Source organism: Mycteria americana, chromosome 3, assembly GCF_035582795.1.
Source record: "Mycteria americana isolate JAX WOST 10 ecotype Jacksonville Zoo and Gardens chromosome 3, USCA_MyAme_1.0, whole genome shotgun sequence".
NCBI lineage: Eukaryota > Metazoa > Chordata > Aves > Ciconiiformes > Ciconiidae > Mycteria > Mycteria americana.
Window position 1 is genome coordinate 84,121,181 of NC_134367.1, and position 15,485 is coordinate 84,136,665.

The 15,485-nt window shown below is 39.5% G+C and overlaps 1 protein-coding gene across 4 annotated transcripts in view; it reads right to left on the bottom strand.

The window, feature by feature from the left end:
* PCNX2 (pecanex 2) overlaps positions 1–15,485 on the bottom strand; it is a 159,981-nt gene that overhangs the window by 127,112 nt on the left and 17,384 nt on the right. For all 4 annotated transcript variants that reach the window (XM_075495898.1, XM_075495897.1, XM_075495896.1 and 1 more), the window contains exons 6-8: positions 10,019–10,166; positions 9,705–9,850; positions 8,398–8,491 (exon numbers count right to left, since the gene is read on the bottom strand). In XM_075495898.1, the coding sequence (XP_075352013.1) occupies positions 8,398–8,491; positions 9,705–9,850; positions 10,019–10,166 (388 nt within the window). The remainder of the gene's footprint in view (positions 1–8,397; positions 8,492–9,704; positions 9,851–10,018; positions 10,167–15,485) is intronic.

Genomic DNA, 15,485 nt, shown 5'->3' on the forward strand with positions numbered 1-15,485 from the left:
AAGCTCCTAGACCTGAGCAGGATTTTGCTGCCATCATGTGGCAGCATGGTGCCACATGATCTCCGAGTCTCATTCTGTTGAAAACGCTCACTTCCCCGCTCTCTGTTCACAGAGTGAAAGAGGGGCTAAAAGATCCTACAAATACAGGGAAGGATTTTAACTGGCCAAGCTAACACAAGGGTTTCCTCCTGTCCCTAGCAAGCCAGCAGGAAAATGCTACTGAGTTTGTAAAGAGCACTTTCCAGAAAAATCAATGGCTTCCTTGTGATTCAAACATTACCATTTTCAGCATGCACATGCACACACCACGCTCATTTATGTGTTCAAGCAGCACTACGCTCAGGTGACCAACTCGTCTGAAATCACTGAATCCCAAAAGGAACTATATAATATTTGTCGCATCCATTTCAAAATGTGCTCGACTGCAGAACTGCACAACCTGCCAAGCAGCTTTAAGAAATCTTTAACAGTCAAGAGCCTATTACTAGAGCAGTGGGTGTTCTTTGTTATTTGGGTCACCTTGCTGAGAAATAGAAAGATTTTTTTACTGATACAGTATTTTGTCATCCTAAAATGGCATTTTGAAACACTAAAAATAATTTTTAAAAAATCTACTTGTAAGTCTACTTTCTCCTATGAGGAATAAACCTCAAAGGTTTGGGGAATTTTCCAGCAGTGAACATACTGAAGTATTAATGGATTTATACAGGAGACATAAAGTACCATTAAGGCATTCAGATAGATACTTTCATATAGTATAATGCACTCAAGAAGCTTAGTCAGGGACGTGAATGTAAATCAAATAAGTTAACTCATTGATTTGAAGTTCTTACTTTTGCCGAGGGCCAGAAACACTTGCACTCCACAGCTGTAATGGCAGGTAACTTAAATCATTTCTTAGTACTTGCTAGTCACTATTTTGCTGCAACTACTTCTTTTTAACCTATTGGCTCTGCTGTTGCTGGAAAAAAAATATATATTCTCAAAACAAAAAAAATTTAAGCAAAAATTTTTTTCTTAATGGATTTCTCTATCTGTACTCCAAAGCATTTTAGACTCAAACTATTATATAGCTTCTTAGAAGCCTGGTTTTAGTGTCAGAGTGTCATCTAAAAATGTAAGGAGTTTAGAGGACCACTTGCTCAGGCAGAACATGTAAAGTGCTATACAAATGCATGAATTGTACAGGTATGGATGAACCACGTGTAATAATAAAACATACATAAACACAACTACATACATAAAATTATATTTTTTTAATAATTATATACATAAATTTAAGAAGATACATGACCAAGAAAGCAGGAGAAGGCTCAAACTAGAATAATTATTTTTTTTAAAGGTATATAGCAAGTTAGGTGTATATATACAACTGATTTCAAGTGAAAGCCCAAGCGTCACTTGGGCAGGAAGAACCTGCAGATAAGATAGAAAGATGTTTTTTTTCTCAGGGCTGGACAATCATTCTTTCCACTCCAGTTCTCAAATATTTCAGCTGCATGCCATACAGGCATTTCTGTGGCTTCTCTTACGTATTTATTTAAAACTCCAGCTTCTATTACACATATGCAGCACAGTAGTCTCCTGATGCAATTTATAGCTACTGCCAGACTCATGAAGTGATAAACTGCAGCAAGAGGTCCAGCCCCCCTTAAACCTATATATGCATTTGAATGAACCAAATGCTTTTGCATCACGAAGTTGAATCGCTGTCAGTAAAAACTTGAATTGTTCTAAAGAGACGCCAACTCTACCTCTTTAAAATCAATACATGTGTATAATGATACCATCCTGCAGAGAACTGGGAGTTTCAATACGGTTTTCTTCTCAGGAGTTTAACACAGGAGAGAAGGAAATGGGCTCAAGAATACAAGCAGTATTCTTATAAATTGCATTTGCTAAAACCCAGAGTATTTCTTGAAAGAAATATAAATGGCAAAATGCTTCCACAGCTTGTGTGGGCACAACTCCAGTTGGCTTTAGAAGATCTAATATTTGATTTGAGACAGAATTGGCCTATCCTCAAAAAAATAGCCCTTAGCTTTTTTTCTACTTAAGAAAAAAACCTTCACAAAAAAACATTTTTCCTTGGAGCTACACACATCTCAGTTTTTCAGCTAACACAGAGAGCATTCCCGGGTTGGCATGGACGTATCCACATCAGAATTTTGTGTGTCGACCACCTTCTGTATTTTTTGAAGCATAGTTAACCATAGCACATATGTGTCTGCACACACGCCAAAGAAAGCTCTGTGCTTTAAATAGAAAAAATTGCTAGGATGCAGAGAAAAGCGCTCAATCGCCCATAAATACTACTGGGTATCTAGCATGACCCTACACTGGCATGCTTGTCAGGGATGTTTAACGATCTGTTCTCATCTCAGATCTGAATACCCATGAACATGTCAGAGATGGACTGCAACATACCCGAGCAAAACAGCATGGGAAAAATGCAAAACATTTTTTGGAAATAAATCTAGCGCTTCTTGAAATTAAATTTGTTCACATTAGCTAGCAAAATGCTATGCTGAAATAAAAATCATGGTGATAGATCATCAGTAAAACTTATGGAGGAAAACATCTGAGTTTCACAGTGCTATCATGCCTGTGAACTGCTTCAGGCAGTACCATGGAAGTTTTGGATAGTTAATTCCCGATTGGGAATATTTGCAAAATTATTTAAAGCAGAAAAGCAGAAAGAATTAATATTTTTAATGCATAATCATTAGAGCATTTCACAGATTATCATGTGACTATAACCAGTTATTTAACAACTTTATACCTAACAGTATTATATTTTGATATTGATGTTCTGTTCAAGGTTTCTCCAAACACTATTCCTTTCATTACTAAGAACACAATTTTACACATGGTAAAAATTTAGAATACATTTTTGATAGGAGCAAAACTGCATAGAAACTATCAAAATAGTAAAGCGTGTTACATCAGTGCCCTCAAGTTTATTGTAATCTTACTTTTTCTGTCTTTCGCAACATAAGTGAAGGAAGCAGATACAGGCTATACAGTCAGGCAGTGTATTATTTTAGTACTTGATACCTGAGCAAATAAACTGCAACAGTTTACATTAGTTGAACAGAGTTTTTCATAGATGTGAAACCAGGAAGGACAACATGCCTATAGATCAACCTCTTATATCCAAATAATTTAGAAAGAAAGAGCAGTATTTTATACACATGTTGAGGACAGACACATTACTGAGAGGTATCAAATACTGACACATTTTTCTTCAATATGTATGTACAGACACGCCGAAGGTGCTCAACCTTCTAAACAAGAGCCCCAGTACGCAAAGCTCATTTAGAAGAGCAGTTAAACATTTAAAAACGCATTAGCCTTGTACAGCAAGTACGCACAGAATACATGATTGCTGTTAAATTTATATATTGGCATTGATATATACTTTATGGCCCTATTAGCCTCTGCACTGGGGACAGATCATGCAACTCATGCAAAAATCATTAATTCTATTATAATTACTGTAATTTTAGGGGTTTGTGCTTTCACTGATATTTATGAGCCACTTCACATGTAATGTCTAGATAACATGATAGCTCACATTTATCTTTTTGACTGCTTATCAAAACTGACTCAGTTATTTAATTACAAAAGACACTCAAGGTAATTAAAGAAATTCCTGGGAAACGTCTGCTTTCTGTCACAGAGTGGCAGACAGAAAAGGTGTGTCAGAGTGACACCTCCTTATTTGTAAGACGTTTACTAACTCCAGCTTGTTTCTCCTGGGCCCAGAAAACAGCTATACACCTCTAACAATGCTTTGATGTATACATTCTTTCAGCTCACTTTTTTAAGGATATGTTCTTGTTAATGATTGTGGGTTTTACTTTGTATCACCAATGTAATGGGAAGAATTGTAACTTGAAATTGTAAGTGTTCTACAGAGGTAAGATGTAAATCTAGCGGCCATTTGGTGAGAAGTCAAACTAACCATGCAAAAAGGCAGTTCATGCTTATACCAGGCACCTGTTTTACACAAATGTGAACTTCCTCATCCTTATCTGCCTTCCCAGGAGCCAAGCACATACTCAAAACACACAGCACAGAAACATTAAGGATTCACTGTAAGCGAGACAATGGCCGGTAAAGAACTTACTGCAATGGGGCAGAAGAATGGTTTTCAGGATGAGAAAGCTATTTCCAATTTCTCACTCCAAAACAGATTCAAATGGCCTTTCTGTAACTAGTCTCTAACGTAATCTATGAGCTGAGAATACAGTTTACACTTTGTCTTGTCAAAGCCTGTCACAAAACAATTTATGGCTAGCAGTGAAGTTGGCAAGGTAATGGGAGCATCAAATTTACAGGCAATTAGCTCAGCAGGGAACCCATTCCGCAGGGACTGCTGGCAATAGGTGTTGCTGGCAAGATAACAGACAGAAGTGGGGTCAGGGTAATTACATGGACAATAACTGGGAAATTGATCAGCTACCTGCCAATGTTTAAATAACTTACCAAACTCAGTAACAAGAATCACCTGCCAAAGTGAGGGTTAAGATGGAAAAGGAATTATCTTTTTTTGATGATCATTACAACATAAAAACTTCCTTTAAATTTAAACTTGGCTAACTTAACTTTTAAATATTTTAAAAGCTGGACTGCTGGACCAGTGAGAGACAAATATGGAGACAATTTGAAAGTAACCTTTGGCAGAATTAAGGGATAATTTTAGAAATTATTAGTAAGAGACTGTTTATGCTACATTTAAGAAGCTCTGAAAATTTCCAGGACAAGGACGGCAGGTAGAGGCAATATCTTTCATTAGGACAACTACTATAGTTGAAAATGTAAACAATAAAACTAAATCCCCCATCCCCCCCCCCCCCCCCAAAAAGAAGAAAAATTAGAATCTGGCGGAATATATATTGACAAACTGGAGAGTACTCCAAAGATCATCTCACAACACTGCAGAGCCAAAAAGAGGTGATGGACTGCTGATATTCGACAAGACAAAGTGTAATTCCCTCAAACAGTATTGCTTCCAATGTCAAGGAGCCTCTGAAGAAAGCAAGCACAGACTCCTTCAAACTTGTACATCTGCTTTCTCTGGCACACTGTAATCCATTGTTGTCCACCTAGCCCTTTACAAGCAAAGGAAGAGCAGGAACCATGCAAAAGCAAAGGATAACAACAACAACAACAACAACAACAACGTAACACAGCATCACTTCTGTGACAGAGCGGCATTGTTAAGATTTTGCATTATTTGTGAGAAATGGATTTCAGAAGCCATGCTGAGAAGAAAAGATAAAATGTTTACAGGTCATAGAAATACTACTTTAATTTCAGTTCCTAATACTCTGTTGTGAAATGCCAGACCAGTTAAGACTTTACTACTGGAGCAGACAATAGTAGGACTCGATAGACAGAAATAGCAAGTTATAATTTGAATTTAAGATCATTAAACATTAGTTAGTCTGCCTCAAGGCTTTCTTTAATGGCTTCTTTTGAGTAATATTTAAATACCTTCTCCAGTTTTGCATAACTTAGTTAAAAGGTATTTACCTATGGCCAATTCATAAGGCAATTACATTATTCTTGACAAACCAGCCAGAGTTCATACCCTCCCCAGTCAAAATTCCTGCCCCCTTCACTAGCTGCAGTGTTACCCAGAAGTGCTACAGCTCCTGGCATGCCAGCACCTCTGATCTGCTGCTTCTCCCAACAACACCCCCAAAGCAAGAGGCCTCTTGCCATCACCTGGGCTGGGCCAATTCTCCTCGTAGATGAGCACATCAGGACACGGTCCATGCATATCCACATAGTTGCTCCACTGACTCAACTCAGTTTGACATTTTCCCTTTAGGACCAGCTTAATCTTAACACTATAAAGCAAGCATGATTGGTGAAAAGTGTTTTAAGAGCTTAAACACATCTACTGCAGACCTATCTATTGTTCTCCATAAGCTTATTCTAGATTCTGAAATCTGGACTCCCCAAGATCAAAACCCTATCCCTCCTATTCAAGGAGGATGCCACCTCTTATGTCCAGGCATTAATTTTCTCCTGCATACTTTGACCTCATAAAATCTAATTTGGATGGCTCATTAATGGATTCAGACACCAAGCCTAAAGCTGTTGTTTCTGCACTGTCTCAAGTACTCATGAAGAAGTACTGTCAGAGTCATTGTCTTATCCTTGGCTTATCTCCTAGCCCATCAGAAAGTTAACTAAAGGAGATCTCAGAGGTGCTTTCCGTGTCTCTTTTCTAATATCCATTTATAACAGCAGCATCTCCTGTTGGTATGGACTACTCGCACAATGAACATCTCTACCAGAGGAGGGCCCACCCTCAAGGGAATAATTTCTGTCAAGAGCTCTCCACAGACAGACATACAGAAGACTCTGTAACTGAAGCAATCATTTATTACGCCTTGGGCTTTATTTTATTCTATTTGCCTTTTTCTTTAGTAATAAAAAGTTCATTAGTTCATAACTGTGATTATTTGGCTTATCTTTAACCATAGATAAGAAGCTAACCTGACATAAGTCATGTGCAAGCCTGCAGATGGGGACAGGGGAAAGGGGGAAGGAAAGATGCCTCATTCCTGAACTGTCTTTAAAGCAGATTTGCCCCTCTATTTTCTATATGCTGTAAGTGTTCTATACTGTCTAAATACAAAATTACTTGATGGTGAACACCTGAAGAAAAAACAAAAACCCCGTCCCTTGCCACGCTACCTTTCAAACTCTGCACAGATGGTACGCACTGCCCATTGAACAAACAGCTCTCACTAATCTCTCTGGCCTAAACATATTACAAAGTGCCCTTGCAAAAACCAACTTGAACACGCTTCACGCTTCCTTGTCCTCTTTCCTTGTTTTTCATGTGAACTTCTGCTTTGTACTTTCCTTCACGCTGCTCTGTTCTTGGAAAAGCTTTTGTGTTCTGTCTTCCCATTGACTCCTATACAGAAACAGTCCTGGGAACCCACTCTACTGATTTGTTCTGTTCCCCAGTCTGAACTGCCACTGTACTCCGAGATTTCCGGCAAAGGTGCTGACTTTTAGAAATTAAATGCATGTAAATGGCTGCAAAAAATATCTGAACTTGCTTTTGTTAACAGCATTTAGCAGACCCCTTAAAAATAATTCATATCCCTAGAGGTCCACAAACCACAAACTAGAAAACAGCACTTAACATAGTACAGGAAGACAGAGATATCACATAAGCATCTAGCAAAGACGGATTCAGAAGGACTTCTTATACGAGAAGGAAGATTGTTCTTCTTTTGATAAAAAGCAGATTAACTGATAAACGTCAGGGGACAGTAAACTATTTCTGAATATAGGACAGATTCAAGTTCATAGTTATATGATGGGGGAGGAGGGCAGTATTCTGTGCAAGGTGAAACCAAGACAGTTGCAAGAGTTAAATAGCCCCAAACTAAAATGTTTGATTTTGGGTCAAAACTGAACTCTACCAGGTTGGGTTTTTTTATTTTGCTAAGGACAGACAGAACATTTCTACTGTAGATGAACTCCCAATTATTTTTTTGTTTTAATCTTCACCCACTGGCTATTAAAAGCATGATTCTCATGTCTCTCTTAATAGCATCCTATCTAAAATGCTAACACTGTTCTTAACATGCTCCCAAGCTTTTCAAAAGTCTCCACTGAAAGGCAAACGCTTGAAGAACAGTATTTACTATTAATGATGATCCTTCTCACACTCTCACTCAACTTTTCCGAATGCTGTATAACAGTATCAAAACCAAAATTATTTAATAAAAATACTTATGAATAGTTAAAATTCTTTTCACAGATATGCAAACAACAGATCACATAGGAGAGTGTGGAAACCACAGTAATGAATATGGGTTTTATGTAGATCACTCCGGAAAGACCTTTGAAAAAAGAAAATTGTTCAGATACCTTTACTCAGAGTGGCAAACTATCATTAGAGATTTCGTGCAAGGTGAAAGGCTCTGCTGCTAGAATCCACAGGAAGCAGCGTCACTGGCTGATACTGACACAGCATTCAAAATCTACAAAGGTCCCAACAGGCATGGGAAGTGAGCAAGACAAGGTTGAGAGAATAGCTGGTAACAGTCTCACTTACTTTGTTTTATTTACAATCTTATTTATAATCACCACACTTGACTTTGGCTATTCCCAGAAAGTAATGAAAACACACTGGATAATTCTGGTTTTCTTTTTCACTTTTTCTTATCAATATTCTTACAAAGCTGTCACTGTTTTAGCACAAAATAAAAAATGCATGCTTTGACATCTCTAGAAGAGGTTAGCATATTTATTCTCCCGTACTCCTTTTCACGTGCATCTTTCACAGTCATAATCAGTTTCATAGCTTCTAGCAATGAAAACTTTTAATGTTTCTAAAAATAAAGGCTTACTTACTGAGCATTTGAAATACAATCACAGTTTGATAGCTGATGTCGAAAATTTCCTTCCTTCTGACAGCCAGCCTTTAAATAACAGGATCTGATTTCCCCTTTAGAAAATACAGAGGAAAAAAATCAGTTCAGTGATATGAGCATTTGTTTTTACACACAAAGTTTATAAAAAATATATTTTAGGTCAGGCACATTTATAAATACCGTTTTCAGTCTGTGCACTAGGCTTATTTTAGACTTCAGAAAGCAAGTTAACATTTGAACAACTGAAAACCTGAGACAAATCAAAACACAGAAGTTACAGTGAAAATTTAAAAGGTATGTAAAGTAAATGCAAAGCCCATCTAGCAACGCAAGTTCACTGTAAAACGTGGAATCATCAGATTTTTTTCTTTCAGCTCACAAAGGTGAGGTGAGGAGGTACAAAGCAGGGGAAAATTCTGCTAAAAGTGTAGCCACCGCTACTCCCTCCTTGCATATGCAGCAGAAAGTGAAGGGTCGCTGCGCGCTGACGCAGAGGTCATGCCACCTGCCTGACTGGCAGCTGCTGTTCTTAGCCCCACAGCACACCAGGAGCTGCAGGGCTGCAAGCAGGGCCAGGAGGAATTGGCAGAAAACCAAAGCATCTCTGGGGTCACAAACCCAGCTACCATGAGCACTCATTCCACACTGGTTTTGAGGCAGCTTAAAGGAAAACGTGGCTTTTGGGACAGCTGCCTTTCAGAGGTATGGGCCAGTACCTCACAGGGCACTACACGGAGTTCAAACAAACCACCACCAAGTATATTACAGCTTCAGCCTCTAGGGATAGGTGCAGAGCAGCAGCACACCAAGCACAGGCATGGGGCAAGACTAGGTCATTCATTAATTCTCTTGAAAGGGGTAGCAGACCACAACTCCAAACAAGAGCAACCACCACATTATCAGAGAGAGTTCAGTCAGGGCCAGCTGACGAACAAAACAGTAAAAAGGAGGAATGTTTTGCCCAGCCAGGCCAGTGCAAAACTCCTCACCAGGCAGAAAGTGCCAGGGGTTCTTCTGCAAAGACAGAAGTAGTCTTCTGGCCTAGCCAGCATTTTTTTTAAGATAAACTTCATGCACTGTGTAAGCCTCAGGTCTGTGATGGTCACTGGTGGATTTTGAAAGCTCAAGTTATTGCTGATCTGACTTTAAATTACTAAGCCCTTTTCTTTAATGCACACAGAAAAACGTGCAATCGATAACAGACAAGAGAAATATCCTTCCAGGGCATCTAAAGTTTCTTTAGAAGTTTCCTCACACGATGTAGTTATTCCAACTACAGAAACTCACCATTTTCATCTATGAACACGTGCATTGCATCCACGGATAGCTCATCTTGCACAGACGCCTCAGGTCCACTTATTACTTGCAAGACAGAACTGTCTTGCTGAGAAGTTACCCGGTAGATTATCTGCCTTTGCCTGTTGCCCTGGTAACTTGACACAAAAATGTTTCAAAACTACTATGAGGAACTTTTTTCTTGTTCTCAATAAAACAAAAAGAAAGAGAGGTTAATTAAAAGTTTATGTCATTTCTACTCAGTGAAACAAAACAGCTTACATCATATCTTTGAAGTACAAAATTGTAAAGTAAACTGGCCTTACGGTGCTGCAAATTTGGCAGACTCTGGTAGCACCGGACTAGTACTAGCACGATCTTGGCTTTGTACATCTGATCTTTCCTGTTTAGGAAGTTGCTCACAGTGCTTTTCTGTTCCCACCATTTCTTCTTTTCTCTCCGTCATCTGGCTATCTGGAAAACAGGGCAGTGAAGTGGAGCCACTCTCCGCAGATGACTGTGGAGAGTTTTGTTCATTAACTACTGAACAAGAGCATCTAAAAGAGAAAAGCTAAAACACTGCAGTAATTACTATTTTTATGGAAAACATTAGAATTACTTAAAACAATACAATCACAGACATCTGGATGAAGAGGTACTCTGACTCAAGGAGGCTGCGCGAATGGGTTGTTTCAAGAACAGGCTGTGTGAAGCAAAGGACAAACAAGAGAGAATTTCTGCTTTGCTTCTCCTATTGTTTCAGAGGGAAGCAACCTGTCCCTAACCTAGAATGGTAAGAGGCTGCTTCCCTGGGGGGCAATTTGTTCCCAAGCTGCGTATGCTGGCAGCAGAAAAGCAGAAGCACTGGCCCATTCCCCTTTCACAAAAGGGAAAGCAGCACCTTCAAAGGAAATAGAGCTCTTGGACAGGAAAGCAGGTAGCTGCCTAATCCCTCTTCCCCACCGGCCATGCACCTGATGCAGGACAAAGGACAAACTGGCTAAACAATTTCACAGTAGATTTTCCTATGCTTGGAAAATACAGAACTATAGATTTTAAAATATACATGATGGACTTGTCCAATTTCTACTACTTTGAATGCCAATTTGAATACCAATTATATTTATATTACCTCTCTACACATGTATGTCATTTACTTATATATATGTGTACTACTTTCAAGCAATAGTCTCTTTTAGTTACTAACATTCACATTGAACAGTGAAACATTTTGCAACTGTGCTTTGACTGTAAACTAAAAAAATTATCTGTTAGGATTTTAAAGTGCAACTAAGACAGTGATTTCATCACCACCATGTGCAGTCGCACAATTAAATGCAAAAAAAAAAAAAAAATATTTTTGTGGTGCTTGTTGGAGATGCTTCAGTGAGTCCTGTAGCTTCTTGCACTAAGCAAGGTGTATTGAAATGTACTTACCCAGACTTCTTGCAATACCTGCTATTTAAATGCCTTAGAAATTTAATGATCATGAAAAAACCACAGAAATTTCCCCCACAAAAATTCCATCTGCTAAACCATATTTCCTACCAATACAATTACCATCCTAACCTGCAAGAGTCACCAGTCAAGAAATAGTGGTGTCATAGCTAAGAAGGTCTAAGGATAAATCAGATTTAAGGCTTGTAGAGAGACGTAGTATCTTTTATTAGGCCAACTGACGTATGTGAAAAAAGCAAACAAGCTTTTGGATATGCAGACCTTTCAGATCATCTGTCTTGTTTTCCTCCAACCATATCAGCTGATCTAATAACACATTATTTCTACAAACCTACTTACCTTCAGTAGTTAAGACATCTCTACACCAGTTTCAATTCACAGGACACACCCCTCTAATACCCTAAAGCCTCAGACACTCGCACATAACCACATTTCACTACAGACACTTCACACTTACTTGGGGGGGTGAGGGGGAAGGGAGGGAATCCAGAAGCATAAGAACAACTTTAATTGTACCACCACATCTTGTCCCAGCAGGTCTCAGCCCTTAATGTGAAGCACAACAAGCAGCACCAAGCCTGGAGAGTCTCACTGGGGCCCCAGACGCTCACCAGCCAGGGTACCAGAAGCAAGAGGGAATGGGCAATAGAGATAAAGACACCATGTAACTCTTGCTTGGAATGGCAGCATTCCTTCAGCTTCCACAAGGAGGAAAAAAAAAAAGAATCTCCCTACAACACTGTCAATGTTCTGAGTCTCCCGCTCTCTTTCTGTAGCACACGACGACCAAGGATCCTGACTTCTTGTGCAGTAAGTACAATGAGTGCGAGTTTGGTTTAGGGAAATCTTTTGTACCTGTTGTGCATGAGGACAAAATTCAATAGGTCTTCCAGACCTACTTTCTTCTATATAGGAAAAAAAAAAAATAGTCCGGAGGGGAGAGGACAACACTTTTTTCCCTTTCCTAATTAAAGATTTAAACTCCATTTTAAGCAGAAAATGTGCCTTATTTAACTGTGGCATTACTGAAGCATCCCCTTAATGATGTAACTGTACCTGAGGGAGGTGACAGAGCCACAGACACCTAATCAAAATCACCTTCCTAAAGGCTTGGGCTGTTCAAGCTGTAAGAATAATTGATAGAGATCAGAAACTGTGGTTTTAATAATCTAATTGGTCCCATATTGCCCAAAACTAGCTCTAGGGCTGGAACAATTAAAAAGATTTTTTAATTTGATTATCTAGTGGTTTTAGAAAATGCCTCTCTCTTTTCCATTCCAAACCACAAGCCTTGCAGACTTCTTTTCCTTGCAGTGGTAAAGAGTCATAATAATAAAAACATAAACATGCTGCTTCTTACAGGCTTTATATGCCAATCAGACAACACCATGGTGATGAGTACTTCCAGCACTGGAAAGGTGGGCCACGATGGGTTTGTGACTGGTTTTCATGATTATTACTCATTTTCTTCCAAGTGACTTACACCTTCAATATTTAAATGGAGATAGAGGTGTCTAGACTAGGAGTGTTCTGCCAGGGTATGTAATCGGCTCTACGTCACCAAACGCTCCTTGCATGGAAATTGTGCTGGCAAAGCTCAAGTTACTGGGAAAAACCCTCTCCAAGAGCAAGAGAAGAGTAAAAAGCACAACATGGCAGTGTACCTGCACCTTCCCTGTGGCCTCCTTCCAGAGCCACTTACCCCAAGCCACCACTCCACACATCTCTAGCGTACACACAGCTGGGCTTGCAGAAGCCCCAAGCTCAGACCCAGGTTCTACTTCATAATTTATCTGGAAATTATATGCCACGACTCATATGTGAGGCATAACTATCAGGATTCATGGCTAAGTCAGGCTTGGGGAAGGGTGATTCAGAAGAGTCCTGCACAAACAACCAGATTTTGGTCTGTACACCATTTTCGTATTTTGGTTGAGCACAAGATACATCCTTTAGTTATCCTGGTAAAATCCTTACTAAGATAAACATTTCTTGTATGTCCCATATGGGTATAAGATACTTCCGGTAAACATTTTTATCTGCACTAAAGAGTTGTAACAGCATAGCAATGTTACTTAAAAATGTAACATCCCAACACTGACAAATGAGCTCCTAATTTAAATGCAGTTACACTACCAAAATCACCTTTGCCATGTAACTTTTTCGTTTGTGGAACAGATTTTAGGTATCCCAAATCACTTTGAGACAGGTCTTTGGTCCACATCGGGAGGAGGCTGAAAAAACAGTTTTACAGTTGAAACTGAGTAGCCTTTGTACATACAGTAATCGCGATAACCAACTGTCAGTGTATCTCAACTTCAAAGTTGCCTTATTATTAGGTAATTAGAATGAAATTTTATTGCTCTGTAACTTTTCTCCAAAATATTTTTACTACTTTTGTGCCCTCTCTCCAGAGTCTCCCAGATGTTTCTCCTTGTCTTTTACTTGTATATGCCTATCCCAATCTCCACAACTCACTCCTGTAAGTTAAAATGTCACTGTTGTCATAATTTCAAATGCCATCTGGTTTGAAATCTGGTCAGGCAGAATTAAGCTAATTAAGCCTGGGTCTCCTCTGTTCATTAATTGCTCTGCTACAGAATCGATTTCATTCCACAACACTACACTCCAAAATAGAAAGTTTCACTTCAAAATATATTTGTTGCCCATCCAGCTGCAGAGCTAATTGATTTCAAATCGCTCTATGCTCTTGATAGCAACAGCATGAAACAAAAGCTCTACAAGTTGTGAATCATCCCATTCATATCTCTGGAGAATATATCCTAAGGACATTCCCAACCCTTTCTTCACCAACTGCTTAAGCAGAAACATCTAGCTTATGTACTTTATTCTCAACCCAATATGCTTATTATGCCACAAATACATTAAAAGAAAAATCTTGACATTAAAGCTGGTCACCCACCAAACAAGGGGAGTGCCCAGGGAACCTAGACACAGTCAAAGAATTGCTATAAAAGTTCAACATGGGCACTGAAGAAGCACATGGGATTATCCATTAATCAGGATTACCACATTAATCCTGAAGCGATAGGGGAAAAACCAGCGATACTCACTGTACCTGTTACAGGACAGGGAGACTTAAGCACAGAAATGACTTGCTCAAAACAATCTCCTAGGCCAGCAGCAGAGCTGGGAATAAAATCAAGGTTTTTGAAGTCTCAGGTAAGTAGTCTAATCATTATCCTTAACAATTATGTCAGAATACAGACCTCCAAAATAACCTCATAGTTTCTTTACAGCCAGCCTCATCATCAAAGATACTATTACCTCTTTGATTTAAAGACTGAAATTTTAAAATATCAACCCATCAAGCCTTACATGTCGAGTATCAGATTTAGAGAACTGAGTTCTGCACCCTATTTCCTCCCCATCCAAAGACGGGCATCAAATGCCACATGGTCCCTCTCTGACATGCGAGTCAGGGATGGCACACAGCTGCTCCGAGAGAAGAGCTAGCACCTGGCAGGGCTTTGTGTCCTAGGTGCTACCTGCTGCCAGCAGACTCCCCTGCTGTCGCCTCCCTCCACAGCTGTCATTTGGGCTGGTGACTCAATGCACAAGATCCCTCTTCCCCATGATTATATGGCAGGTGATAGCCCTCTTTCTCACATGCAGGGGAAAAAACTGAGGTGTCTGAAAATATCCACAGGAGTATGTTTTAGTTTTTTATAGGAGAAGGGTAATTGCTTGGGATCCAGAAGAACTCACTCGAGGCTGTGGTTTGTGCACTGCCCAAAATGATTAGTACCTTTTCTAAAAAGAGCCTGCAAAACATCTAAATTCAGGCCACACAGTCCTGGTTTAAGTTCTCCCGTGCTGGTCCCCACCACTCCTATGGCAGGCTTTGCTCCCTAGGTGATAACATAGCCTGTCCTAGATTGCAAGCCAGCTGTGCCAGAGGGGACATATATGAGTTTTTGTCCCGCATAAGTCAGAGCAGTCGTGCATCATACTCAGCTCCAGACGTGTCAGAGGGACCCAAAGCAGCCAATAAACCCGGCTTTCCTTATGCTTCTCAAAGACTGAAGAAAATTTGCAGTTGCCCTTCAACAAGCGTTCATTACGTGGGTGGTACAAGTTTGATTCAAAACTGAAAGGACACTGGCTTGAAAGTCATTTTTAGCAACAGTGTCAGTGGTACTCTCTCACAATCTAGAAGAGGTGGGGTGGCAACAGAACAGCTCTTAGGCAGCTTTTTTATGTCCTGTATTTTAATACATGAAATCTGGCATCCTTGGGAGCATAAAGCAAGGCTTTAATTTTCTTGTACTGCACTTTACTGAGGTGTCTCTTGGCAAAGGCTTACATGATCAG